The following is a 27,936-nucleotide window of genomic DNA, read 5'->3' on the forward strand; positions in this document are numbered from 1 at the left end:
TACCCAGAAGTATAGTACAGAAAAATGGCCACTCTCTACAGGATTATGACAGCTGGCTCAGGTGAAGCGCATACTGTTACTCAAAAATAATCATAAAAGTTTTAAAACGTGAAAGATTGATGAATTGTATAACTTGATTGTGAACAGAAATAGAAGCCTAGAGACTATAGCCAGCCTACGGGGCATAAGGAAAATTGCAGGAGAATTTGAAGGCACTGCTTTGCACAAAAGAAAAATCGAAACCCAACAATCAAATCATAGACAAAGAATGAAGTTTGGGTTTGTTTAATATAGTAGAGAGCTGAAATATGAGAAAGAGTCAATGAAGCCATTATTTTGGTAGGTGAAGTCAGAAGCAGTTGGCTCCTGCAAAGGAAATGGTGGAAGACCTGAATAGATTCATTCAGAAATGGAACAAGGCAGAGAAAGCAGCCTCATGCGTGACCTCTAAAAGCAGCATTTGTTCTGCTGATTGACTTGTGTATTGGCTGAAATTATTTTAATTTTGAATAGGTTTTTATAATCTTCCTTTTCTTCCTCATGTCTGACTCCAAGTGTGTGGGGTTTTTTTGTTGTTTTTACCTTATATTATTTGCTTATATTTGTTTATATCAGCCATAATGTGGAGCTTTCATTGGAAGTTTTCTGAGAATGTGCATTCAGCAGGGGACAGAAATGGAGTACGGGACCTATTCCTTAATATTACAGAATCACTGCTCCTTTTTCAGACTTACATCTTCACAAAACATAGTTAAAGTATTCTGTTATATTCTTACTAGAAAGAATCTTTAGGTTTCAATAAAATCCTTTCTTAAACTTTGTAAAAACATAAAAGATGCCAGTGTCGTAAAGATTTTTATACTTCACGTAGAGGCCAATGCTTGTTGATATCTAAAAAAAGATAGCAAAAAAAATGCATAAATTCTTGTTGAAAATTCTTTTTCAAAGAATTTACTGCATATTAAACTACTAGAAAATGTAATTAAAAAAAATCTTTTACTTTTAAAGATTAATGTGTTGGGGTTCTCCAGAGAAAAAGAACTGATAGGATATATAGATATATAGAAAGATTTATTATGAGAGATTGGCTCACGAGATTATAGAGGCTGAGAAGTCCTACACTCTGCTGTCTGCAAGCTGGGGGTTCAGGAAAGCCAGTGGAGTGGTTCCAGTCAAAACCCCAAGGCCTGAGAACCAAGGGAGCCAATTGTGTAAGTCCCAGTCTGAGTCCAAAGGACTGAGAACCAGGAGCTCTGATGTCCAAGAGGAGAAGAAGATGGATGTCCCAGATCAGGCAAAGGACATTTGAAGGGCAGAAGAAACTTAAGAAAGCATATTTAAAAGTTAATGGATTATTTTCAGAGTGTAAGTCTTTCTCCTCTCTGATTAAATTTATTCCTAGGTGTTTTATTCTTTCTGATGTAATTACAAATAGAATTGTTTTCTTAATTTCTCTTTCTGTTACTTCATTACTAACATATAGAAATGTAGCACATTTGTGTTACATTTGTGTTCTGCAACTTTACTGAATTCATTTATTAGCTCTAATAGTTTTTTAGTTGTTAGGATTTTCTACATATAGTATCATGTCATCTGAAAGTAATGACAGTTTTACTTCTACCTTTCCAATTTAGATGTCTTTTATTTCTTTTCTCTTACCTAACTGCTGTGGCTGGAACTTCCAATACTATATTGAATAAAAGTGGAGAGAGTGGACATCCGTGTCTTGTTACTTATCTTAGAGGAAAAGCTTGCAGCTTTTCACCATTGAATGTGATGTTAGCTGTGGGATTGTCACATATGGCCTTTGCTGTATTGAAGTATGTTTCCTCTATACCAACTTTGTTGAAAGTTTTTATTTTAGATGGATGGTGAAATTTTTTCAAATGCTTTTTCTGTGTCTATTGAGATGATCATGTGATTCTGTCCTTTATTTTGTTATGTGGTATATCACATTGCTTGATTTGCAGATGTTGAACCATCCTTGCATCCCTGGGCTAAACACCACTGTATCATGGTGTAGGATAATTTCTAATGTATTGTTGAATTTGGTTTGCTAATATTTTGTTGAGGATTTTTGCATCTGTGTTCATTCGTGATATTGGCCTATAATTTTTGTCTTCTTTATTTATTTTTTTGTAGTGTCTTTGGTTTTGGTATCAGAGTAATGCTGGCCTCATAAAATGAGTGTGGAAGCATACATTCCTCTTCAATTTTTTTTTTGAATAATTTGAGAAGGATAGGTATGAACTCTTTTTTAAATGTTGGGTAAAATTCAGCTTTGAAGCTGTCTGGTCCCAGACTTTTGTTGGGAGGTTTTTGATTACTGATTCAATTTAATTGCTAGTAATTGATATATTCAGATTTCTGTTTCTTCTAAATTGTTTTAGAAGTTTGAACTTTTTTTAGCAATTTATCCATTTCTTCTAGGTTGTCCAATTTGTTGGTGTATAATTGTTCATGGTAGTCTCTAATGATTCTTTGTATTTCTGTGGTATCAGTTGTAACTTCTCCTTTCCTCTTTCAGTTATGATTTTATTTATTTGGGCCTTCTATTGTTTTTTCTTGATGAATGTGGCTAAGGGATTATCAATTTTATTTGTCTTTTCAATGAACCAGTTCTTAGTTTAATTGATCTTTTTTCCTACTATTTTTGTCTCTATTTCATTTATTCTGCTCTTATCTTTATTATTTTATTTCTTAGACTAACTTTGGCCTTCTATTGACTTTTTTTTCTAGTTCCTTTGTGTGTAAAATTCAATTATTTATCTGAGATTTTCCTTGTTTCTTGAGGTTGGCTTGTATCACTATGAATGTCCCTCTTAGGATTTGCTTTTGCTGCATCTCAGAGATTTTGGAACATTGTGTCTTCATTTTCATTTGTCTCAAGGTATTTTTTAATTTCCTCTTTGATTTCTTTGTTGACCCACTGGTTGTTTAATAGCATGTTGTTTAGTCTCCACATGTTTGTGTGTGTGTGTGTGTTTCCCAGTTTTTTTCTTGTAGTTTTATACTGTTGTGATCAGAAAAGATGCTTGATATGATTTCAGTCTTCTTAAATTTGTTTTGTGACCTAATATGTGGTCTATCCTATAAAATATTCCATGTGCATTTGAAAATAATATATACTCTGCTGATTTGGGGTGGAATTTCTGCAAATATCCATTAAACCATCTGATCTAATGTGTCATTTAAAGCCACTGTTTCCTTGTTGACTTTCTGTCTGGATAATCTATTTATTGATGTAAGTGGGGTATAAAAATCCCCTACTATTATTGTATTGCTGTCAGTTTCTCTTTTTATGTCTGATAATATTTGCTTTATATACTTAGGTGTTCCTATTTGGGGTGCATAAATGTTTACAAATGTTATATACTCTTGTTGACTTGGATAAACAAATAATCTATGAGTTTGAAATGTAAGAGGAAATGAAGTAGATTAGTTCCACTGAATAATACCCCTTTTCAGAAAGTGGAACAGTATAGAATCCTACAGATAGTCTTAATTTGGGCTCATTTAACACCAGAATATTTCATAAAAATTGGAAGCCAGCAAAAGCAAAATTAATTCACGGAAACATGGATTGGCATACATACAATAGAAAAGGTAACTATTTATAACTGCATTTAATATTTACAAGATTATAGTCAGAGATTGACTTCCTTGGAAGTCATTCAGACATCTTCCTAGTCATGCCCTGTATTTTTAAAGGAATTTTGATGGTCAGAGAAGGTCAGGCTGGGAAAGAGAAAGAGAGAAGTTGAGGGAGGAGTAAGAAAAGTAGCAGATGCCATTCTTTGTTTAAACCATTATACATAAGGCTACCAGTTTCTCAAGGCCCCGTTACCTATCATCTTTTCTCCCCTGAAGATCGCTCCATGGTCTGGCATAATATGCTTTGGTGCAGGTTCACCTCAACAATAGCTTTTGAACCTGGTATACAGTAAAAAGAAAGTTACTATTTCACATAGCACAATTCTGAAATCACAGACATCTGATAAAACATTAAGAAATCAAACACTTAGCTAAGCATTTAGAGAAATGCCTTACCATGAGTTATGGATTTCGAAATAGTCCCCAAAGTATTTATGGCAAATCCCTTTACTGAAAGTATTTAAAATTAGATTCGAAGAAAAACTTGAGTGGGAGAATACTGGAGTGAAGACTCCCACACTAACAAATATGAAACAGATGAATTTCAGCTTTTTCTATTTTTAATATACACAACTGTTATTTTTCTGATTCATTAAAAGGTAGATTTGGTATTCTAAACTCTTGGCCACAAATAACACAAAAATAACATAAAAATTAAATCAACAGCACTTAATAATAGTTCCAGAAACCTACAGACATATGACAGGACATTCAAGGCCAAAACTATAAACTCCAATTATTGCTTTTATCATTGACAGAAAGAGGAATCTCAGGGAAGTTCTTCTTTAGAGAGCGATATACTCCCAGGCTCCCCACAGTTCACTGGGGATTAGGAACTGCAAGTACTGCAGCTGATTTTAATTGCCATGATGATGCATAGGGAGAGACGTGATATCTGGAGTAACTGGCTTCTAAACAATGAGGGGCTTTAAAGATTAAAGTCAACACTTTAAATTGCACTCACAACTGAATAGGAAGCTAATGCTGAGCGTAAAATGCAGGTGTAATACCCTCCATATGTTTTGGACCTTGTAGCTGAAAGAGATCAAGCCTTCTGCATCACACACAATAAAAACTCAAGGATGGCGCATTATAACATTCTACTTTGAAGGTTATAAACACAAAGATCGTGACGGTAAATAACACAAACAAACAGTGAGAGGCGTTCTTAGATGTAGTGAGCATCTGTGAAGCTTTCCTAGCCAGAGGCAAGCGGATTGCTGCAGCTAAGTGTACTTTGAGTACCTGGAATCTTGGCCTGGGAGTGAGTTGGTCCGTAGCTCCTGATCCCTGATAGCAGTAGAAATCTGGATGCATCAATAGCTGGCTAGACCTTTTCAAGTATGAGAAATAATGCCTCAGACATCACACCTGAGTAGGAGTTTACCGAATACTGTAAGATTAAAGTATAAACCTGGAAAAAAACTTTATTCAGCAATCATAGTATCCTAAAAAAGCAGCACGTCCTCAAGAGTAGACAATCATTGGTAAGCTAAACAATATTAAATGCAAAATCTGACTGGAAAAGCAAAATTGAACAAACCAGGAATAAGCCTGCCAATGTGAAAGAAAATTCTCCAAATAGTATAGTTTTGTTTTAGCCACTGACATATGGGAAAATTTATGTAGTAAAGTATATGCTTATAAAGTTTCAACTTATATTTAGTGGGGGAAACAATTTATTATACCAAAAAAGCATAAATGTCTGACAGATGGTAATGCTTTTTTTTTCTATTCTTGGCAGGGTCCCTTTTTAGCTGAATGGCTCTCGCTTCTTAAAACTATGAATATTGTCATTCACACCTATTCTCTGAAATTAAACAGACCAATTCTATGATGAAACCCCCTATAAATTTGGTTGCTGAATAATGTCTTCCCGTTTTGTGTCATAAATTACCAAGAGTACCACTTACCCTAGAATAATGAAAAAGGCCAAAACTAGGCAAAAAACATTCTGTAATAAAACCCTTATTTTAAATTATCTAAATCAACCCTGGCCAGTGTGGCTCAGTTGATTGGAGCTTTGTCCTATGCACCAAAGGTTCAGGGGTTCGATTCCGGTTAGGGCACACACAGAGGTTGTGGGTTCAATCCCCAGCAGATCCCCTGTCAGGGAGCATACCAGAGGTGACTGATGAATGTTCCTCTCTCACATTGACACTGCTCTCTCTCCCTCTCCTCCCCTCCTCTCTCTCTAAAATCAATAAAAACATATCCTCAGGTGAGTAATAAAAAATTATCTAAATCAATTTTTGAAAACCTTCTATGTTTAAATTTATTCTGGTAGGACCTTACAAAGAAAAGTATAAAAGATTATATGGGAAATACACTCTTCCTGATTTTTGGCTTTTAAAATATGTTCTATTCCTTTCAATCGTTTGCTAAATTATAATTTATATATATAGATGTCTAGGCAATGGATCTTGTTTTCATCTGAAAAATGGGCAAAATTTTTTATGTTTGTGACATCAGCAGACTAGTTTATTGTATTACTTTAATATGAAAACCACTTCTTCCAGTAAGAAATTTACTTGATAAAAAAGTTCAAGAATGTACTGTATAAACAGAAGGCCAGGTAAGGGGTGCAATCGGGTGGGTAATACCTCCCTAAAGGCAGGGATTAGATCCATGTGCTTCTCACAGTAGGAATTAGCGTTGAGTCCTGCCTACTGGAAAGTGACAAGGTTGTTTTATGAGATGTATTAAGCTGATTCTCATATGAAAGTGATCAAAAATGTTAGATTATTTAGGGTAACTGACTGTATAACAAATCCCAGTATTTCAGCAGCTTAAGAATATTAAGATGTATTTCTCATCCAATTAACAGACCCAAGCAAATGCCTTTGGTGGAGGGCAGGATGACGGTCGGGGAAAGTGCTCTCTGCCACAGCAGCTTTCACTGTCGCCCCAGTATCTGGGCAGATGGGGGAAGAGCGTGAACAAGGCTTGGGGGCTGTTCTCATGGGCCAGCCGTGCCTGTGGCAGTTACAGCATTGTGCTCATGTCCACCGACTGCAACTCAGTCACATTCTCACACCTAAGGACAGGGAAGGTTGAAAAGCATTGACTCTCACAGTAGTAGGAAAGAAAACCAAATGTTTATTGAACAGCTTTAGTTTTTGCCACAATAAATGTCACAAACATTTTATTGCTACCAAAATTGGGGTTGGAGAGCTGTCGCTTGGAAGACATAATTAGTGGCACTGTTTCTACAATTTAAAATAATACTTAATTTACATGTTTCTCCTATTTTTTCTTCTTTGTTTCTCTTTCTTATCTGCAGCCTATTTTATTAATCATCTGCTGGTGGTGTGGCTGAATGACTGTACATATGTTTATTTTTAAACATGCATTTACATTCAAGAAGAAAATTAGTAACATAGCATGACATACATAAACATTGTTAAATTTTCTGTAGAACATAACTGGAAGGCCAACAGTTTTCTTTACTGCTTTTCTAATAAAAGTGCAGGACTTCTTTCCCAAGCTGTTTAAACCTATGAGAGTAATTATGATCAAAATTCAGAATGATGTAATCATTTATTATTTTTGTCTGCAACAGATTAATCTTTATGTCCAAGCCATAATCCAAAGACAGTTTTCATCTTAAAAAGAAACATTTAGTGAAGAACAAAAATTTGGAGAAAACTCCATGATAATGAATTAGTGGCAGTCCCGGTGGTTGCTGTGGAGACGCTCAGGAAAACCTCTTTCTGGCATCATCCCTCTGGCATCATCAGAAATTTTACTCTTAAATTCGTCTCATTGCAATAAAAAATAAAGTAAGTCTAGGCCCAGAAGGGGACATCTGTTCTTTCTGGAAGGCCTGAAACAGTGTAGGTGGTAGTGCAGAGGGTGACCACACTGGGTCTGGGACTCAGATAATAGCTACATTCTAATCCTGGTGCCCTCAGTCACGCCCCATGGGGCTTGAAATAAGGTGGTTGTAAGAACTAAATGATACAACTGTGCTGTACAGGATATAACCAGTGTTCAAGACACAAGAGCTGTGCTATTAGCATTATTGTTACTTTATTACTATTTGGGGGACCCAGTCTGACCAGGATGTCTTAGTATTTGAAAGACACTGCTGACGGTGCAGGACAGCTGAAGGAACTGGGTCTGCTCAGGCAAAGGAGGAGATTCAGAAAGAGACCGGCCCCTCTACAGTTCCACGGAGGCCCTCGCGGAGGAATTACTGGACCCCTGGGAAGGGCCCTGCCTGGGAGGCAGGACCGAGATGAAAGCAGAGGCTGGGGGCACATGTGGCTTCACAAAAGGAAGCATGTGGACAGGTGCGAGCGGAGGCGAAACCCGGCTTGGGTCGCCTCCTGCGGGGTCAGTTCTCCATCCTGGGTTACCCCCGATGGAAGAAGTCCTGGCGGGAGGTCGTGGCCCGGATTCCAGGGGCTGAGTTTCTAGACAACGCCGCGGGCCAGAGAAGGCTCCATCCAAGTAGGAGCAGAGGGTCCAAGGTGGTGAAGAAAGGAAAGCGGCCTGGTCGGCCCTCGCCGTCTCCTCCGCGGCCCGGGTCTCCTGCGGCGAAGCCCTGCGCTTTCACCCGCGGGCCAGGAGCTCGGTTGCTATGGCGACGGAAGCCGTTGACCGGAAGCCCGGCGCCTGGGGCGCAGGCGGGCCGCGGGCGTTGGGAAACCGGCCGTTAGGGAACCCGCGTGGCTTCGGTTGCCAGGGCAACAGGGACGCTTAGTCCCGGCCGGCTCCTAATTCAGAGGCCAGCTCTCCTCCGGCCTTCGCATGGCCCCCAAGAAAGAGAAAGGAGGTTCGGCCACCATCAACTCGAAGGCGTGGGAGCCGTCGCTCATCGCCGCGCACTTCAATCAGGTGAGCCTGGGCCCGGCGCACCCCGGCCGCGCCCCGCCCCGCCCCGCCCCGCCCCGCCCGCGGGCGCTGCAGCTGCCCGCTCCCCAAAGCCGCCCTCGGTACCTTCCCCCAGGCCTGGGGGTGCCCCTCGCAGGGAGCCTCCGCTGGACAGGGAGCCTTAAGGCAAAAGGAAGGGGAGTCGGTGCGCGGCGGGGGACCCAGGGGTGCCGCCGGCACTTGAGGACCCTTCAGTGACGCCGGCCCGACGGCACCCCACAATTGTCTGGAGTTGCCTCCCTCCCGACCTGTGGAGAACAGACATTCCGTGAAATGACCTGTGGCCTGGCCTATGGGAAGGTTGTAGTGAGTGCGGGGGCGGGGCGGGGGCGAGCAGACGGGGCGCAGGTAGCAGCGGGCTCTCCGTCCGGGAGCTTCCGCCCCGGGGGTGCCTGGCGCCGCAGCGCCCCGGTGCCGCCAGCCGGCGCTGTGGTGCGTCGTGAAGGCCCCGCAGGCGGTCAGCGAGCAGGGCTTGGCTGCCGTGACCCCGGGGCGCCCCAGGGGCGCCAGGCAGTGGGTGACCCCGCGGCGGAGCCGCCCGCCGCCCGTCAGCTGGGCTCGTCACCTGCCCCTGGAAATCCGCTTCAACGCGAAGTTGTCTCTGAGTCCAAGATAACACTTGGAAGGAGGAAGGTTGATTTGCGAGAAAACATATTTTTTCCAATTGGAAAAAATATATTTTTATTTTGCACGTGTGTGTGCAGTGCACTACAGAGCTAGCGCTTAAAGGGGAAATGTACCTAAAGACGTAGGATGGCTCTTAGGAGAAATTTCTACCTATTTGTCCTTATTTTCCGCTATAATTGTTTTTTTCTTGATGAATAGTAATTCTGTCTGATACATACTTCCACCTGGTGAAGACTGTCAGGAAAGTGGTTAAGATGCTGCTGATGCTGACGTGACATCATGTAATTTTTAGTTATTTCTGTAACTTTAGGAATGAAGGGTGTCGACTCAGTAATTCCCCTTTATAGTCTCAAATCCTCAAAGATATTTTCCAAAATACTCTGTAAAAGCACCCTCTCTTTTGCTTTTATAAGTCAACACTAGCCAGAATAATTTTTCCGCATTTTTCTTTGCGATTGTATAGGCCAAGTTCGGGCTTGGAGGGAACACTCTGCGTGAGTTATAAACTGCTGCGCAACGGGGTGTGATGGAGGTGCTGACACTGCATTAGCTTCAGTGTTGCAAATATGCAGCCGTAATTTTCCTAGTTTGAATGGAAAACCTAAAGGAACTATTTTCCCTGATGGCTTGAAAACCTGAAATAATATTCCACCTTCTTGCTCCTGCTCAAACAATGTAATTTCAATAAATCTTATATATTAATAGAAAGAATTTGAACTCAAAGTAATGTGCAGTTTCAACTACAAAGAGTGAACTTCTTCAGTTTGGTGGAATACATGGTTTTTATTGCAGGAGGATGACAGCTGCCCTCCTCCTCAGCTCATATTTTTTTCTCATCTTGGTTTCATGTCTGACCCAAGAGGAAAATTCCCAGATTAACCCAGCAGGCCGATGCTCGGAGGCGCGCCCTAACCACCAATGTAATGGACTGTAATAGACTCTGAATCTGGGTTAAAGATGACTGTAGATGTGTGAATTCCTTACCCCCAGGGCTCAGCAAAATGGGTGCTCAAAAAATGTTATTGCTTCAGTTCCCAGGGAGTTTCTCTTACATAGTTTGCTACTCATGTATAAATTTGTGCTCCAGTGTGTGTGGTTGAGTATGTGTGTGCTACAGAGTATGTGTGTGTGTGTGTGTGTGTGTGTGTGTGTGTGTGTGTGTGTGTGTTGGGGGTGGAAGAGACAGGTCCTACCTCCCAGTCTTCCATAAGCCAGTTTTTAGAACTGACTGATTGAATAATTTGAGTGAATAGTCATTTTGAACTGATGTTCATATCGAGTTGCACTAGACTTTGACAAGAATCAACAAGTTCACAATTTGGTTTTAGTAAATTTACCTTGTATAACTATTTTGGGCCGTCCTTTCTGGTGGGAATAATTGTCAATTTTTTAGTACATTTTAGTTGGTTCTAAAACATAAAATGATAGCAAATAATACAAGGCAGTCTTTTACTGAGCACCAAATTAGATAGAGACTAGAGGTTAGGAAGATGACTATGGGCTGGGATAGTTAGGAAATGCTTTGTAAAATACTTGCCTTTAGCTGGGTCCTAAAGAATGGGTAAAATTTGAGCAGGTAGAATGAAGGGGGGATGATTATTTTAGGTAAGGAGACTGATATGTGCTTTAAATAAATGTGGCACATTTAAATTGAGAGACAAAAAAATCTAAATTAGACTACTTCTGGGTGTACGTTGCGCCTAAATTAATTCTGTCAATGAAATGGTCATATACTAACTTTGCTATCATGTACCAAAACATTGAGCTTATTAATAGGTGTGAAATATCACACCTCCAACTAGATAAAAAGAAAATATTTCGGTACTTTGACAGTAAGATGATCAAAATACATCTTAGTGTGGGATTGTATGTGACATGAACATTATATTGATGATTTGCAGCAGCATTAGCAAGTTAAAGATACTTAGGTGTCATGAAAATTAAAATCTTTTTATGCAACTTTCAAGGTGTCCTCTATTGGCCACAGTAATAATATTTGCATCAAAGACATGAACTGATACTATACATAGGAGGGCATTCCTTCACAATGCTCAGTGGTGGAGATTCCCAGGGCATCTCGGCTCACCGGCCCCCTTGTATAAAACCAAGGATTCAAACATTTCAAGGTCTGTCCCAAAGACATGTAGTGATTTAGCACCTGAGGGACCAAATCTTAGATTTTTCTCACTAATCTTTCCTCCTTAACAAAATGATTAAGTTATGATATGGCAATTATAGCATTTTATATAAACCTTGCAATAAAACAAAATGGTACATATTTGATTTTATGTCAATCCCCATATAGTGTTATGAGGTAGGTATTATTAGAGTAGAACAAGTTATTTAAGAAATGTCTATTGAAAAGTTATTTGATTAGTACTTAAATTTGAGATCAAAGTGTTGCTTGACACCAATAAATTAAAATGGAAAGGGTACTTATTTTACCCGAAATTAGACATTATCCTTATATTTGCCATCCTCTGACTCTTAGACATTTAGGAGAGACACAGGCTGTAGCATTTTCTTTTTATATTCAACTCTTTGGCTTCTTTCTGAGATCATTTAAGCAGGACAAATAGAAATATGAGTGTTCTGATTAGGAAAAAAATTATTTTTCTATTTCCAAGAATAGTTCAGAAAAGTGACTTCTCCTGCTATCTGGAAGTATGCTGCATTTTCTGGCCAATCCTGCCAAAAGTTGGCTCATAAAAATCTGAGACCACCTCTGTCTTTCAACTTTCCAGATGTCAATGGCACTGTAATTCTCACAGTCACTAAAGCTCATCTGTGAGTCAAAGAGCATCTATGAATCATCCAGTCTGCCTTCTAAGTCCTCTTGACTTGTTTTTTTATCATTTTCTCACTTCAATCTCTTCTCTGTTCCGATGCCTTCATTCCACCCCAAGCCTTCATTTTTTGATCACTGAAATTTTACATGGGTCCTGTGCCTATACTCACTCTAGGATCATCCGTTCCTGTGTATCAAACCAACAACCAACTTCTCTTTCCTAACCATTGCTCCCTCCATGCTCACTCCCAGCTCACGAACTATCAATCACCATCTGTAGCCTCAAACCTAATCATCGTGGCTTCTTTAATCTGGTCCCATCGAGCATCAGATTGCATTGCTGCAGGCAAACAGTCTCCTCCCTGCAGCACAGACATGGGAAGAAGGCGAGGAGCTCCTAGAGAAAGTGCAGTGCTGGGACCTGGCAGGCCTAGATACTGAGCTCTGGTCCTGAAGTGGATGACGGGTGACCTAGAGCAACTGTCTGACCTTCTCTGAGCCTTCTTTTCCTTCGGCCGGATGGAGATAATAATACCCACCTGGGAGGCTCGCTATGAAGAGGAAAAGCACCCCGGCAGATACGGAGGCTGACTGTGCAGGGCCCTGGAGAGAACCATGCAGAGACATTCCACTTCGCAGAGACACTTCAGCTGCCAAGCAGGAGGCACTCACGTGAAAGATTTTAACATAGTGGTTTCTCCTTATACTTCAGCTGAGGGATAATATTTTTGTTATTAAATGTAGCTTAGTGACCATAGCTGAGTTGTGCACACTTGAAATGGAGTTTCCTTGGAGTTCTTGAACAAAGCTTGTAAGTCTTATAAAGGCTTGGAAATTGGATGAGCCTTCAAGATAGGTGTTGCTGAAATGTTAATATCCCAACCCTTTTAAATCTATAAAGTTACAGAATATATAGATTCTAGGATGATGATGAACTGAGTCTAAGTAGGTTTTCGTGGAAAAAAAATGTTCAATTGAATTGAAGTGCTTGCACCATTATAAATGTAGTTTATCAAAAAGGGAAATACATTTTATTGGACAGAACCCTTGAACAATTTTTGAGAGGCAGTGAAGGATTTTTCAGCTTTTTTGATCTTAAACAGTAAGCTATTTCTCATGTTAATGTGTATTTAAGACTTACTGGAAATACTTATAATACGAGCTGAAGACTGATGTCTGGCAGCCAGCGTATTTCTGAAATTGGGTTGGTTTTTATTACTGTGTTTTCTGAAATATGCTTTCATTGATATTTACAAAACAAATTGCCAGTTCACACAAAGGTTGTTTTAATAAAAGCCAATGAAAACAACTGAGTTGCTAGGAAGAATGTTAAGAGGGAAATGGACTTTTCATAACCTCACATTATAATTTCTCTTTTTGGACAAAAGTGTATTATTTGAATGAGTTTGGAACCAAAGGGTATTAGTATGTCAAAATATCTACCTAGATGTTATATGTGATCATTTTTATTGAAAATGAAAAATATTAAATATAAGTAAAATGTAAGTGTTGCCAATGTAAGTTTGGCAACATCTGAGGAAAATATTAGGTAAGGAAGGGTGAATGTTAACCATGTTTCAGCTCTAGCTATAGAAACCATCACTGACTCCCAGTTACCCAAAGACAGAATCCAAGATGTTCTGCCTGGCTCTCATGGCCCTGTCTAATTTGGCCTTTTTCTGTGCTCGATCTTGACTCACTCTGTTCCAATTGAAAGGTCTCTGTGGTATCCCAAAACACACAGTGCCCATACCCACGCCGTTTCCTGGCCTGAAGATCTCCCACCTCTATCCAACTCCTCCTCATTAACGCCCCCATATCTTCCAAAGTAGAGCTCGAGTCCCACTGTTCTGACCCTCACTGACTTTTCTCCTTCCTGAACTACTTCAGTGATTGCTGTCTGTAACACCACCTTTGAGCTGTGGTTCAACAATTTCAGTGTTATCTACTGTATCTCTGCAAATTCCTGGAGGGTAGCAAAAGGTTAATGTTTTTAATTCTCTCCCTCCTGGTCACAGCACCTAACAGTGATAGGCACATTGTGGCCTGCTGAATTAAATTCATTGACTGTATTTTACTATCGCAGCCTCCTGGCCTGTTTTCTCTCTTGAGCTCCAGAATTCGTCCCAACCCATTGGTCCTCAGAACTTACACTGAAGAAAATCTCAAAGCCTTAGTTTTTGTATCCATAGGACAGGGACAGTGGTCATACCTCCCTGACAGCTATTTAAGAGATTGTTGAGAGGATTTAAAGGCATCTAATACATAGTATCTCAGACTTAACACATCCAGACCCAACCCCGGGATTTTTCCCTTCATGCCTGCTCTTCCCGAAGCCTTCATCTTCTCATTGAATGGTGACACCATTCACCCAGCGAGCCACTAGGACCGAAAACATTGCAGACATTGCTTTCTTCTTTTCTGAGCCCCATAATGAATTTTTAGTAAATCCTCTTGGTTCTATCTAAAATCTGTGTTTTTGGCACTACCCCTACTGCTACATCCTAATCCAAGCTACAAGTAGCCCAAGAAGTTCAGAGTTTAGTCTCTTCCTCCCATTCTTGCTGCCCTGGGGGAACTGAAGGGACATCGTGGTGAGAGAGGTCAAAGGAAAGTGGGTCATTTCCTCTAGCACAAAAGGGAAGGGATCAGAGTCTCCTCCTCAGCCCAAGAAAAAGGAGCCGGTTAAGACTGGTGAAGATGTATCGAGATGAAGATGTGGAGAGGGAGGAAGCCTGAGCAAGAAGCGAAGCCACTGTGTAGACAGAAACTGGCCATGGAGGAGGCGGACAGAGGCCTCCTCCCACAGTCACCCAGCTGGCGTCTGTCGCGGGACTCCTGAGGCCCGGGAGAGATGCCGCACGCCTGTCACCTGCATTGTGACTCTTCGTGCATCCCTTCCCCTCCTAGACTCTGTGCCTTTTGAGAGCAGAGACTTCTTTCCAGTACTCTCTAAATGCAGAAAGCAGAGATAATATAATCACATTTGTGCCATCATGAAAAATTGGAAGTTGCTCTGTCTTTAAATACACACTAAAGTTAAAGAACACTTTGTTCCTACCCCCGTTCTGTGTTCCATTCTTTTCTCTCCCTCCCCAGAAGCAGACTTCATGAATTTCACATGTACCTGTTCATCTCTGTCCATGAATAATACATAGTGTTGTTTACTGTGTGATTTCTAAAATTTACACAAATGGTTCCCTGATTACACTTATTCTGCAGTTTGTCTTTTTTCCTTCAGACTTGTTTGGAGGTCTGTCCCTGGGGAACTCTGCAGATTTGGTTCATTTCCTTCAGTTGCTCTTCTCTCACTCGTCTTTGCAGTCTCCATTTGTAGGGTACCACATACAACACAGGCGCCCACATGGGAAACACTGATTATTAGTGAATAAATTAAGGCCGACAATATAATAACAAAACTGGAGACGTTGCTTTATAGCTATGAAACACTGTAACCTACAATCTGTTTTCACCTTTATTTATTTATTTCCTCCCCCAAGCTGCTGCTGTTTGATAGTGATTATGCCTTATGCCTCTGCATCCTATTGCTAAGCCCCTTTCAATGTTCGGAACATACTGACCCCTCGGTAAATATTGGTCGAATGAACAAATGACACTCTGCAGTATTATTTTGCTAAGGACCAGATTCTGAGTACTTGAGTGTTTTTCCCAAGACCATGTGGTTGGAATCCAGACTAATAATCAGGTTTTCTGATACTAAATCCAGTGGTCTGTTCATTGCACCATTGAAAGCGCTGTTGTAAGGACTATGTTAGGGAATCAGCAGGAGAAGAAGAATTATAATGAATTACTGCCCTGATATAACCAATAAATAGACCCCATGTACCTGTGTAACTAGAAAAATTAATAACAGTGACCTGATCTAGGGCTTCAAATTTATCATAATCATTAACTTGGAATATTTTGTCACACGGTTCTCAAATGAAGTTCGTATTGTACAGGAGATATGTGAATTATGAGGGTGTATAGGATTGTAGGAGTGGAAGGATGAGCAGGAAGCAGTTTCACTCCGATGGAACTGCTCTGCTAAGATCACTGGTGACCTTCCAATTGCTTTTGACGACATACACCACTCCTCCCCTAGCTACAGAGACACCTCCCTCCATCCCTTCCCTCCCCTGGCTCTCCTCCATCTCACCTTCTTTCTGCCTCCTGAGAAACCCATCCCTCTGAGTGTCAGTTCAAAGGAAGTCTGAAGAAAATTACAAGCACCCTAGGAAAAACATCCCAGGAACTGCCTCATCCACCACCCACACTCTAGTCTGCCCTCCTGCTAGGATTGCTTGGCATAGATCAATACTTTTTACCCTTCACTTGTCCATTTGGGGGTCTTCTCCCAACTTCCTCATCAGAGACGGGTCTCACCGCCTCTTGCCTTCTTGGAACAGCCTCTGGGTCCTGAGCAGCTGGAAAAGTCAGGGTTGCTGAGCGAACCTGCTCTGGAGGTGCCGTATCCCAGCCCCCTCGATGGGCTGGTCAGAGTGACTGATATTGAGTAGCCTGCACAGGAAGAGGTGTTTTAAGGCTCTTAGTTGGAAGTAAGTTTGCTTACTTTCAAACTCCTTAGTCATTTTTGTGTATCCTTTACCGACTGTTAATCATAGTAATTTAATAAGTGCTTGTTGGGTTAAAGCGCTTCTCTTGTTGTTGAACTGAGGCCAGGCACAGGTTTCCTGCGACACTTCTTGCTCTACACACACTCTCGGGGTTCTTCTGAGACATCCCAGGGAGTGCTTGGATAGGCCCCGCCACCCTCTACTTGCATGATCCAGACTCGGGGATCTAGAAGATCTGACACTGCCCCAGGATCATCCTTGGGCACCCGTTCTTTCCCACGCCTAATTTGGAGACCATAGTTTTAGACCTAAAAACCAGAACAGGTTGTCAGACAGAGCATTTTTGCCCTGCTTCGAGGTATTAGAGACAGTATAGGGGATGTGATTTGGTTACCAAAATATTGGCATGTCTTGGACATTTTATTTAATTTTGGGTAGAATAGGATAGAGTACTTGTAATCAGGACAGTCTTCTATATTGTGGCTGTCAGAAGTGTCCTTGCATATTCTGCGCTCACACAAGATGGATGCTGAAGTTAAACTCTACCAGTGGCCTTGTAGTAAACAAATAAGTGAGGACACTTGTGTTAATTGCAAGAAAATGAGTTGTCCATAAGACATAAACCAAGCAATAGCTATGAGGATGGATGGCTCATTAGAAAGAGTACTGGTTGGTTATTTCGTTTCCTCTGGGTAGGCCTAGTGCCAAAGCTGTACAAATTCATGGACTACACCACAATGCTTAGTGGATAAATAACATTTAAATTAGAGAAAGGGAGGTAGAGAAAATGCTAAAATAGGCTAACTAATGAGGTAATATTGGGTCTTGAAAATATATCTTAATTTTAGTGTGGAAGATAGTAACTCAACACTTGGAGACTTGAGGAAGGCACAAGAGGGTCTCATGTCTGAGGAAGGAGTTGATGAAAGTTTGTAGCCTTTAATATCTGATGATGAAAAGAGATCTTTCTTTGGGGTGAGTCCCTGATTCCAATTTTACATTTGTGGGGCAATTAGCAGGACTCCTCTTGGCTCTGCTTGATCTTCTCTGTTCGAAGAATGCCTCTGATATGTAATATTTGTTTGAAAACCCAAAGAAGCTTGTTTCCTTTTGAGGTTTGCCTTACTTTTTATGTTCTGAAGTTCATTTTGGACCTCAGATTTTGCTGCGAGCAATAAAACTGGTTGGATTGCACTAACATAATGGAGCCCATAATTTTAGCCAACTCGTGGGGGTGGGGAGATAGTTAAGGTGTGTCGTGGTTTCTGTGGTTTCTCTGTGGAGTAGAATTCCCTACAAAGCTTTTCCATGTGGTGTTTTAATAGCTGTCTTAAAACTCTCTGATGCATGGAGCAAGACAGAATTAGGCTCATGTGCTGGGTTGGTGGGATGGGCCAAGGACTCTGAAAAATGAAAGAAAAACAAATAGCCTAAGCTCAGAGGTTAACCTGTCCAAAGAAGATCCTCGGGATATATCCAAATTCAAAATTACAGAAGTAATCACCTCTTTTAACCCATTTTGCAGAATTTGCTAAGGGAAATTAGAATATTTTTGCATATATTAATATTTTGTCTTTGCATAGAGTTTCCATTTACAAAATGAATCTAGATATATTTGTTCATTGGAGCTTTGCAACCACCTTTGGATGGTTGTATTATTACCTCTACTTCTATAAATGAGAAACTGAGTCACAAAGATAAACTACAGAGGAAGAATGTGATATCACTTCAGAGTTCTCCGTCTTTACACCAGAACTTCAATAATTTTAATTAGTGGTCACGTTCAGTATTTATGAACACAGGGACAACCAGCCAGGTAGTGCGTACATGCACAGTAGAGATGCTTCTAGATGGCTGCATTCTCATCAGCGAAAGTAAGACATTGTTGTCAAAGCATCTGAGGAATACATTCTTTCTTTCATTCAAACACTCAGTGATTCAGAGACATGTTTCCTTCCAAGGTTCTGAGTGTAGCTGATAAAATGCCACATACTTAGTTGGCGTTCCCCTACTAAACACGTGCAAAAATTCTCTTTAGTGTGTGGTTTTGGCTGCTAAATTCAAGAAACATTTATTGGATGCTACTGCATGCCAGGAACATGGGGAAAGTAGGAAGTTGTCTGGATGGTATGAGTCCAGGGGAGCCTTTTCCACTGGCCCAGCCCACTGCCTGAAATACCGTCACAGATCATCCCTTTGACTTAGTCCAGGAGTCACTGGGTCCCTTTTAGAAAATGCAGGTAGCTTGGAGAGAAATAATACTTTTAAAAGTTTTTATTTTTTTTAGCTTCACTAAAACTTTGGGGTATTTTATTTATCCAGTTACCAAAATCAGCTAAGGCCCTGAGCCGAATAGGAGGGGATGAGGGTAAGCTGTGTTCTCCCCAGGAGACGGGGATGGTGGATTCTGGAAGGTCCTGTAATGGGGCCTGCGGGGAGCCAGAACGGAGTGGGCAGCAGGCCAGGGAGCCCATCTTACCTGGAGAGAGGGGTGCACTAAGGTGCTCCATCAGAAATGAACTTCATCACCTTGCTTTTGTTTGTAAGAACTAGCCCTACCTGACATGTGTATTTTAGATCTAGATCCATAAAATTAACCAGATTAGTATTCACAGTCCAAATACCAAACATCTGATCCACTTCTCTATATTTTGAAGCCAAGTAAATAGGTCCCCATTTCTAATGAAAATTCGTATGGTGCCCAGTCCTCTGGCTGCCTCAGAGCTCACCGTCTCCTGAGTCAGCTCTGTGCTTCTCCTTTGGCTCTCACCCATGTGCTTTCACATGGGTGATGGGTTGATTTCTCTGACAGACCTGCACCACGTGCCACACTCTCATATTCTCGCCCAGAGCTCTGCAAATTAGATGTCTGTAGAATTTTAAATAAAAATCCTGTGTTCATGATTTTTGCCCCTCTTCCAAGGACCTAAAATATTTTAGAAGCATATCAGTTGACAAGTTTATTGATATCAAAGAGAAAACTATTTTACAAATTGAGTCTGGAAGAGCTGCCTCCTTCCATTGGCATCTGGTGGCTTGTCTGAGTCACTCTAGGAAACTTGCCTTAGCAGACAAACGGGTGCAGGGCCTAACTGCCCAGATCCTTGTTACTGATGCCTGGTACGAGCCATGTCAGATCAGACACAGTGTGTTCTCCTCCTGAGGGACTTCAGGGCTGTAGCCTGTATACCCGGCGCAGGTTTCTGACATGCTGCATTTTAGCATTTTACCATTCCCAGGGTCAGAATCCTTAGTGTCCAAGCACATTCTCTGTTGCTTTTAGATATTGATCAACAGACAGTTTTACAGATAGAGCCCTGCTCTGTTTTCCATTTACCACTGGGCACCATAAGGTGCAAAAGCATATAAAACATAATTTCTGACCTAAAGAGCTTACGATCCAGTTAAGAAAATGTGACAGCATGTGAACCAGTTCCTAAATAATTAGTACTTATCACAGCATGATGGTAACATGTCAAACTACAATGGTCTCCCCTTATCAGCAGTTTTGTTTTCTGTGGTTTCAGTTACCTACGGTCAACTATGGTCCAGAAATATTAAATAGAAAATTCCAGAAATAAACAATTCATAAGTTCTAAATTGTGCGCCGTCCTGAGTAGCATGATGAGATCTTGTGCCGTCCCACTCTGTACCAGCGGGGACGCAAACCAGCCCTTTGTCCGTGTACCATGCTGTGGACACCACCTGCCCATGAGTCCCTTAGAAGCTGTCTAGGTTCACATCGACTCTCTCAGTATCTCGGTGCCTGTGTTCAATCACCCTTATTTAATTTAACAATGGCCCCAAAGCCATTCATATAACTTTTATTATATTGCTATAATTGTTCTATTTTATTGTTGTTGTTGGTAATGTCTTACTCTCCCTAATTTATGAATTAAACTTTATCATAGGTATGTATGCACAGGAAAAAACAGTGCACACAGGGATCGGTACTATGTGCAATTTCAGACATCCACTGGGAGTCTTGGAAACATATCCCCCATGGACAAGTAGGGTCTAGTGTTTAATCTTTCTAATAAACTGTGATGAACCTATAATTAGAGAAGACTCTATAATAAGAACTTGTTTAGTAAAGACAGTAAAAGGAGTTAAATAACGGCATATCCTGGTCATTTGTATTGCTCTTGTTTATTATATAACAATGTGTACCCATTTTTTAACCTGTATTTCCAACTTACTTTACAGTTAGAATTCCTTTTTAACAAATGCAATTATAGCAGCAGCCAGTTCTAGGTAATAAAAATATTTCTTCTGCTGGCCAACAGCCCATACTAACACTCCTTTGCTGATGGAGATCCAAGACCCCTTTTGAAGGAAAAACCCAGTATGAGAAAGACACTCACAAATCCCTGTCCATTTGGCAGCAAATCTACTTAACAAAAAGGCTATCCTTTCAGCAGAGTATTGACACAAAGTACAGGTTTGCGTATCTGTGCAGTGTTAAATAACTCTTAACTAAACATGACTTTTCCAATGCATTGATCTGACTTGGGGCTTTTATATACCTTCTCCAAATAAAGGTGCTGACCACTGTCGGTCAGCTCAGCAGGCTCAGGTCAGCCCTGAGTAGAGGACCATGGGACTCTCACCTCAGGTTTTTCAGGGCCAAGGCGCAGAGGACGGCATCCCTGTCCTGCCATTGCCTTCCCCGTACCAGCTGATACTGGTGCTGATAGAAGGAAGCAATCTCTATCCCGTCACCCAAAAGCTACTTTTCACTTGCTTTTGAAAGGGTCTTTGTAATCATAATACAGTATAGGAATGCCTAAATAAAACTGGGAGAATTTGCAATCTATGGAAGAAAAATAGTTATCAATCTCCCCTGTGTCTGTGGGACAGCAGGCTTAGATGAGACGGCCAGGTTGTCTGCATTTACATGAATACTTTCTTGCCTTGGGAGACTAGTATGTAAGTGTTTGGGTTAAGACGCCCTCCTGCCAGGCTTCAAATTAGGTGAGACTGGTAAAGTAAATAAAAGGTAATGGATTGTGTCCATACATGACTTCATTCCATCCTTTGAATGACTTTATCAATAACTACTCGAGGGCAAGACTCAGCAACAACATGTACAGTAGATGCCTCCTGGCAGCGGAGAGCCGGCTCTGCTTCCTGAGGCGTCTGAGGTGCCAGACTAAAACCCTCTTCCTTCACCCCTGGATACATCCAGGGTAGTTTTCCTAAAATGATTAATGTTTTCTTTCTCTGGGCTTATGCTACTAATTACACCCAACCTTCCTGAACTTTCTTAAACAAATTCACCCAAAGGCAGGAGCACTGCGGGACTCGGTGTGATGAATCAGGTTGTCCACACCCCGCTTTCCTTTCTCCCCCACGGCTGGCCTTGGTTTTTTTCTGTTCTAAATGCCTCTTGTTGCCCGGTGAACTCAGGTGTAAGGACTTGGTTTAACTGCGTGCAGATGGCATACGAGTGGAGGGGTGTTTTTAATAGTGTTTTGCCAAATCTACTTTGTGTTCGATTTTTCCCAAATTTTTTCTTATTTCTAAAACTCCTTCCAGTTAGTAGAGATTTGGAGTCTACATTTATCCTAAACTACTAAGAGAAAGATTTGGAGATTATATTTGCAGAGCATCATTTAATTAGACACAGGAAACAACTCACCCATTATTCGAATGCTGCACTTTTCCTGGCGTCTCGCTGCCCCCTAGTGCAGCTCGCCAGGGAGTGCACCCTTCTCTGCAGACTATGGGTTTGCATCATGTCTGTCTGGTCAGTCGGTCCATTCTGGCTATGTGGTTAGACACTAATTCAGGACTCCAACAAAGCCCTCCAGGGGTCCCGTTTTGCCAAATAGACCTGACTTCTGAAGCAGGAGTTTGGTGGACTAGAGAGTGCAGATGGGAAACTGAGCCTCAGCAGACTCTTCAGATCCCTTCCACTGGAAAGATGTGGCCTAGTTCCCCAGCAGGGCTCAGAGGGAGCTCTGAACCTCAACAAACTAGGCCTGCTCTAGCCCAGGTGAGCTGCCTTAAGGTGATCGCAGGATCCCAGAAGTTTCAGTCCAGCACCACGAATCAGAGAAGCAGGCCTTGTGTTCAAGTGTGTTCTAGAGCAAAGCAACAAGACCACGGGGCTTTGAAAGAAGGAACCTTGGGAAATTTCCTTAACCTCTTAGAATCTCTGTAAAACTGTCATTTATAAAAAAGCAATCTTATGGTGTTTTAAGGATTTAATACATAATCTATTTTTAAAGGTTTTATGTTCTTTGGTATGTGATATAAATCTTCATCTATTAGGTTGCTGTGGCTGAAGTAGCCATTAGGTGCAATTTGAGGATTATGGGAAGGCATTCTGACCCCAAAGGCTTCCTTTCAAAATTGTTCTGAAATGATCACAAAACTGCAAGCCAGTATGTGGTCTCCATGCGGTTTTTGCCAAAATGACCTTTAACAAGATTTTTCACTTCGTAGGGCCTCTATTTTTCCATCTATAAAGTATTAATGCACCTATTTAAAGAGATTACTTGGGGATTTAATGAGATAACATATGCCTGGCACATGGCATTTTTCAATAATTGTTAGTTCCTTCCCCCTCCCTTCTTTTTTCTGGTCTGAAATAGTGAACACCTGCCTTTAACACCAGATACCGAGGGCAGATGCTGAACTACAATGCCCTTTCCTGAATTGTCTCCAAAAGAGCCTAGAGGCAGCCCTTCCTTGTCACCATTGACTTTCAAATATTGGCAAGGAAATGTGCAGTAGGGAGAGGGGTCAGGGATAGTAGTGGTCATTAAAATCTCTAGTGTTGGACAGTGTGACTGACAGGAAATTCAAGGTATTGCTCTTTGTAGGTAAATATACATTTGTGTGTCTTTATGTGTGGTTTTTATTTTAGTGGTAGCTTTGAAAATTGGTTGGGTTTTGTTAGGTTGTTAGGCAGTTTCCATGGAGAAAAGTAAGAGAGTTTAGTGATAGTAACTTTCTGATGGTTAGGAAGGATTTGCACTAAGACCTTCTACCTATACCCTAGCTCTGTCATTACTCAGATAATACAGTGGACAGAAGCCAGAGAGAACCACATAAATTATGCATTTCATTAGATTTGTGTAAAACTTTTTCAGATCACTTAGACATTGTTTTGGAATCCACCAAGGGGGAGTTAGACTGTGTTTGAATCAAATGTCTAGAGTGGAGCTAAAGGGAAGCGAATATTGCCCAGTCCAAACCCTTCATTGTACAAGTGAGGAAACTAAGGCCTCGAGAGCTGAGGCTAGAGTGCCCCCCTTGTGGTTCTCTCTTTCCTGATGCCTTATCCTGTTTGCTTGGCCCATCTCCCCACGGTTAGAGTTCAGAAGCTCTAGGCCTGATTCCCATGTTGGTTCCTCCCTCAGGTGATTCAGGAAATTCCTTTCTTAATCTCCTCCAGAGAACTGCTTCTCCCCAACGGAAATTGTAATTATAATAGAGAGAAGGGGATTACTGAATAAGAAAATTGTCTTTAGTAACATTTCTTTCAATCATTTCACGCAAAATTTCATGTCCCAGTTTAATATTTTAGCCTGCTTTGGGGGAGTGGGAAGAACTCGTTTGTGAATTAACAGTGAGATTCTCGTGTTACATCAGGAGGAAAAGATGTGTTCTAGTTCTGTGTTTTACAAAAAAGTCAGAGGTTGTATTTTTACCTCATATAAAAGCCCATTTGGCAACCAGTTCAATATCATGCGACATTCAACAAATATTTTTGGAGCTCCTACTATGTTCCTGGCACTATTTAGAATCTTAGGATGTATCAGGGAACAAGACAAAGTTTTTGGCATTTGCGGTTATCTTAATGTATATTTTGTAACACATGAATGAACTATAGCTTTCCAACACCAAATTATTCTTGGATAGCATTCTAGTGAAAGTGTGTCGTTTTTAAAAATTGTCTTCCTTAAAATAAAAGGCCTACTTTTCTCAAGAAAATTGCTTTTTGGTCAAGCTGCATGAAATTTGGCACAATACTGCCGCCTGGCGGCTACTTGAGTCAGGAACCCACATAGACAGGCTACACACAAGGTCAACTCTGTGCTCAAGGCAAGGTTTACGGGGAAAGTATTGTTTTCCAGTTGAAGCCCTGACCCACGATTACCTAGCCAGGAGTACTGAGGGTCTAATTCCTTCTGGGTTTGTAACAGAACGACTGGAAGGGCTCCATCGCTTTTGTTGTTGGAAACCAGATTGAGGACGATCTTCTGATCCGAGCGCTCACCCTCGCCGTCCAGGTCCCTCAGCGCAGGCTCTTCAGCATAGTGTCATGGCACGACATTCTCCAGCAGGTACCTGTCCCCACTCCCAAGCCCCTGAAGAGGTTTTTTTCTTAAAATAGTAGGGTAAATTAATAAGATAAATAGAACTATCATATTCTCGGGCTATTTGGTAACTTTTGGCAGATTATTTTAAACACTTAGCTAGAATAATTTGAATCATTTAATCTGAAAGAATTCTTTTTTGTCCGTGAATGTTGCTCATTCAACTTTCATTCATTCACCAAAAATTTCTGAGGCCATACCAGGCTCCATGCTAGGTTCTATGAGGAATTATTTAATGAAAGATGCAATAAAATAAAAAATGAAACTATTTAATGTTCCAGAGAAGTGTAAAGAGGAAGGTGACATCTATAGAGACTCATAGCTGTCAGAGGTCGGAGGGGCCCGATGGCATAGCTGAGTCCTGTCAGATGGCACAGACTGGGACAGTCGCTGAGCGCTGGCCACAGTGACTATAAGTACTTCACCTTGTCAATGAGTAGCTCCTCCTCGAGAGGTTCCCAACCCCTCAAGTCACCTAGGTATTTAAAAGTCACATATATCTAGGTGTTCTTTATGTATGCCTCTCTTTCTCATCGTAGATGGATTTAATTTCCTTACAGGTCAATGAAGCAAATGCATTATTTGGAAACGCACCTAAAAAGGCAAAGCAACACGTGAGCATGAGCAGCAGCGTTCCCTTATACTATGAGGTAGGTGGACGTGGGTGTTGAAGGGACTTTTGTTGCAGAAAATGAGAATTGAAATAATCTTTTGGTCACTTTTTAAAAAATTAATTCATTCTTTGAAAGCAAATTCCAATTTCTCGTTGGAGCTGTTTGGTTCTGGTGATGGGTGCTTAAAAAAATTCCTCTCCAGGAATAAAATTGTCCTATGTTGTCTGCACCATCACTATGTCCAACTGAAGAACATAAAGCAGAAATTTTATATGGTCATACTTTTTCATGGTAATTATTGAGTATATGATAGTATTAAAGGGGGTCATATTATTAGTGTATTAAAAAGTATTAGTTTCACCAAAGAAATAATGTAAAAATGCCCCCCCAAGAAAATGTTTCCTGGACAAGACAGAGCCACCTGGAATGATTTTCTATCAGTTTGTGAACGTCGTGCACATTCTACGTTCTACTTTAATCCATGTGAAAATGACAATAACCTTCTGATTAACGGTCCATTCCATTTCTAGCAAGTGCTTAACACCAAGACCTGGCTTGGCTGACCTGTGGGTCTGTGCAGAGGACTTAGAACTCGCTCAGTGCAGAATTTCCTCTCACCCTGCCTTGTTAATATCTAGCTTACAGCTCACATGAAACTATAAAAATCCAGTGATTAATTAGACTATTGCTTAAAATTTGTCAGGCACTGTTTTATGGCTCTGCAGACCAAAAAAAAAACATAAGGATTTTTGGATCTTTATAAGACAAACTTGTTTGCAGTTTATTTTGGTAATGACTAGTAAAGTTTTTATGTGTTGCGGGTCTTGGATGACTTCATAATGGCCTCTTAGCATAGCCTGAGTGCTATCTGAACAAGTTTCATTGGATTTATTTACGCCTGACAATACTGTGGATTTTATAGCATTGACTCTTGCTACACTATCATGGGAGACTTCTTCTGTGCAGTTAGAGTTAAATAACATACCTACTATGTTTGTTATGATGTTCTGAGTGTGTGTGCTCTAGCTGGAACATTAGGTGATACCTGGGTTTAAATGATTGGAAGTTTTCTTCTGAAGTAGCGATAGAAACCCATGTCCAATTCTCAGGCCTGGGATCGATCAGCCCCCCAAAGGACCTTCCTTCTTCAGAAATGCTCAGTAAAAATCAGAGACAATAACAATAATCTGGACAGGCATTTTGACTTGGCTGTGGGGTAGCACAGTGTTACAAATCCAGGGTTCGGTTAAAATGCCTTTCTCTCCAGTGTGCCGTGATTCTTGGTTGTGCACCCTTCGCTCAGGGGAGGTCCACTTCACAGCTGGCTCAACCACCCCCTTCGGTGGAGCTTCTGGGCAGTGAGCCTCCCAACCCTCTCACACACCCATCTTTGAATGGTTGCAGAAGAAAAGGGACGCAGGATGAGCAGCACCACAGAGATTGGAGCTTGGGTGCAACAGACACGCATTAATATCAATCACCACAGCAAAAATGGGTAAAGAACAAAAACCAAATTCAGGCTCTGTCACTTCAGCCAAGGACAGGATGCACATCTGGAGAAGACAGGCCCATTTCCACTCTCAGTTCCTCCACACTTAGGACCTGGTGAGGACTCTGTCGCCTGGTGCCTCATCTCAAGTGCATTGAAAAGCTGTGGGCAATGCCACGGACAGCCCGAGGTAGTTGTGAGTGGTGATCATGAAAGAAGCCCAGAGCCTAAACTTTCCTGAAATCTCTGGATTTTCAAGGCATGCGGACAGTCTGCTTGTCTCTTTCTGCTGAAAGTCGTGCATGGTCCGTTGCATCTGGTACATGTGCCACAGGTGAACTCCTCAGGAGCCTGGTTAGGAAGCCTTGCATTTTCTTTCTCAAAGGAAGCTGCAATGGGAAAGAAAAGCTACTCTAACAAAGTGGCTTATGTGACATGGGAAATTCATAGCATTGTTTCCTTTTAGACCTGCATTTTGGAGAGAGATACAGATACTATAAAACCCTGCACTTGCATTCACTCTATTTGCAGGACACTCTCATTAGCCTTAAATCAGAGCCTAGTCGTTCTTATTTTAAACACAGCTCTAACCAGTTTGGCTTTCTGGTTTCCTAGCCTGCGGTCAATTAGGAGGAGTAGCAAATTAAAGTGACGCTTCATTATGGTGCAGTTCATCCACAGGTAGTAAAATAGTGTCAGAACCACATTACATATTTCCAATAACGCCTGGAAATGTCCGGGCCAGCAAAGACCACATTCCTAACTAATTTGCTCAGGTTTCGTTTGGATGGCTTGATGTTGTGTACACACTGCGTCATTTTTGAAACTGTGTAATTTCCCCCTGAAACTTTAGAATTTCATCTAGCCATGATATTGTATATATGAGAGTCTTTATTTATAAATCACAGCTTTTTGAAAACTTGCTTAGATTTGTGCTAATGTAATTCCACAGAGACATACATAGCTGAGCCCATTTGTT

At 41.1% G+C, this 27,936-nt stretch overlaps 1 protein-coding gene across 1 annotated transcript in view; it reads left to right on the plus strand.

Annotated features, from left to right (window-relative positions):
• The first annotated feature begins 8,393 nt into the window (after nucleotides 1-8,393).
• SPAG17 (sperm associated antigen 17) overlaps nucleotides 8,394-27,936 on the plus strand; it is a 115,319-nt gene continuing 95,776 nt past the window's right edge. Inside the window, exons 1-3 of the mRNA XM_087828160.1 lie at nucleotides 8,394-8,496; nucleotides 24,681-24,821; nucleotides 25,415-25,504. Coding sequence (XP_087684286.1) covers nucleotides 8,410-8,496; nucleotides 24,681-24,821; nucleotides 25,415-25,504 — 318 coding nt within the window. The 5' untranslated portion in view covers nucleotides 8,394-8,409. The remainder of the gene's footprint in view (nucleotides 8,497-24,680; nucleotides 24,822-25,414; nucleotides 25,505-27,936) is intronic.

The sequence above is a fragment of the Miniopterus natalensis genome, chromosome 19 (assembly GCF_054644295.1).
Source record: "Miniopterus natalensis isolate mMinNat1 chromosome 19, mMinNat1.hap1, whole genome shotgun sequence".
Lineage (NCBI taxonomy): Eukaryota > Metazoa > Chordata > Mammalia > Chiroptera > Miniopteridae > Miniopterus > Miniopterus natalensis.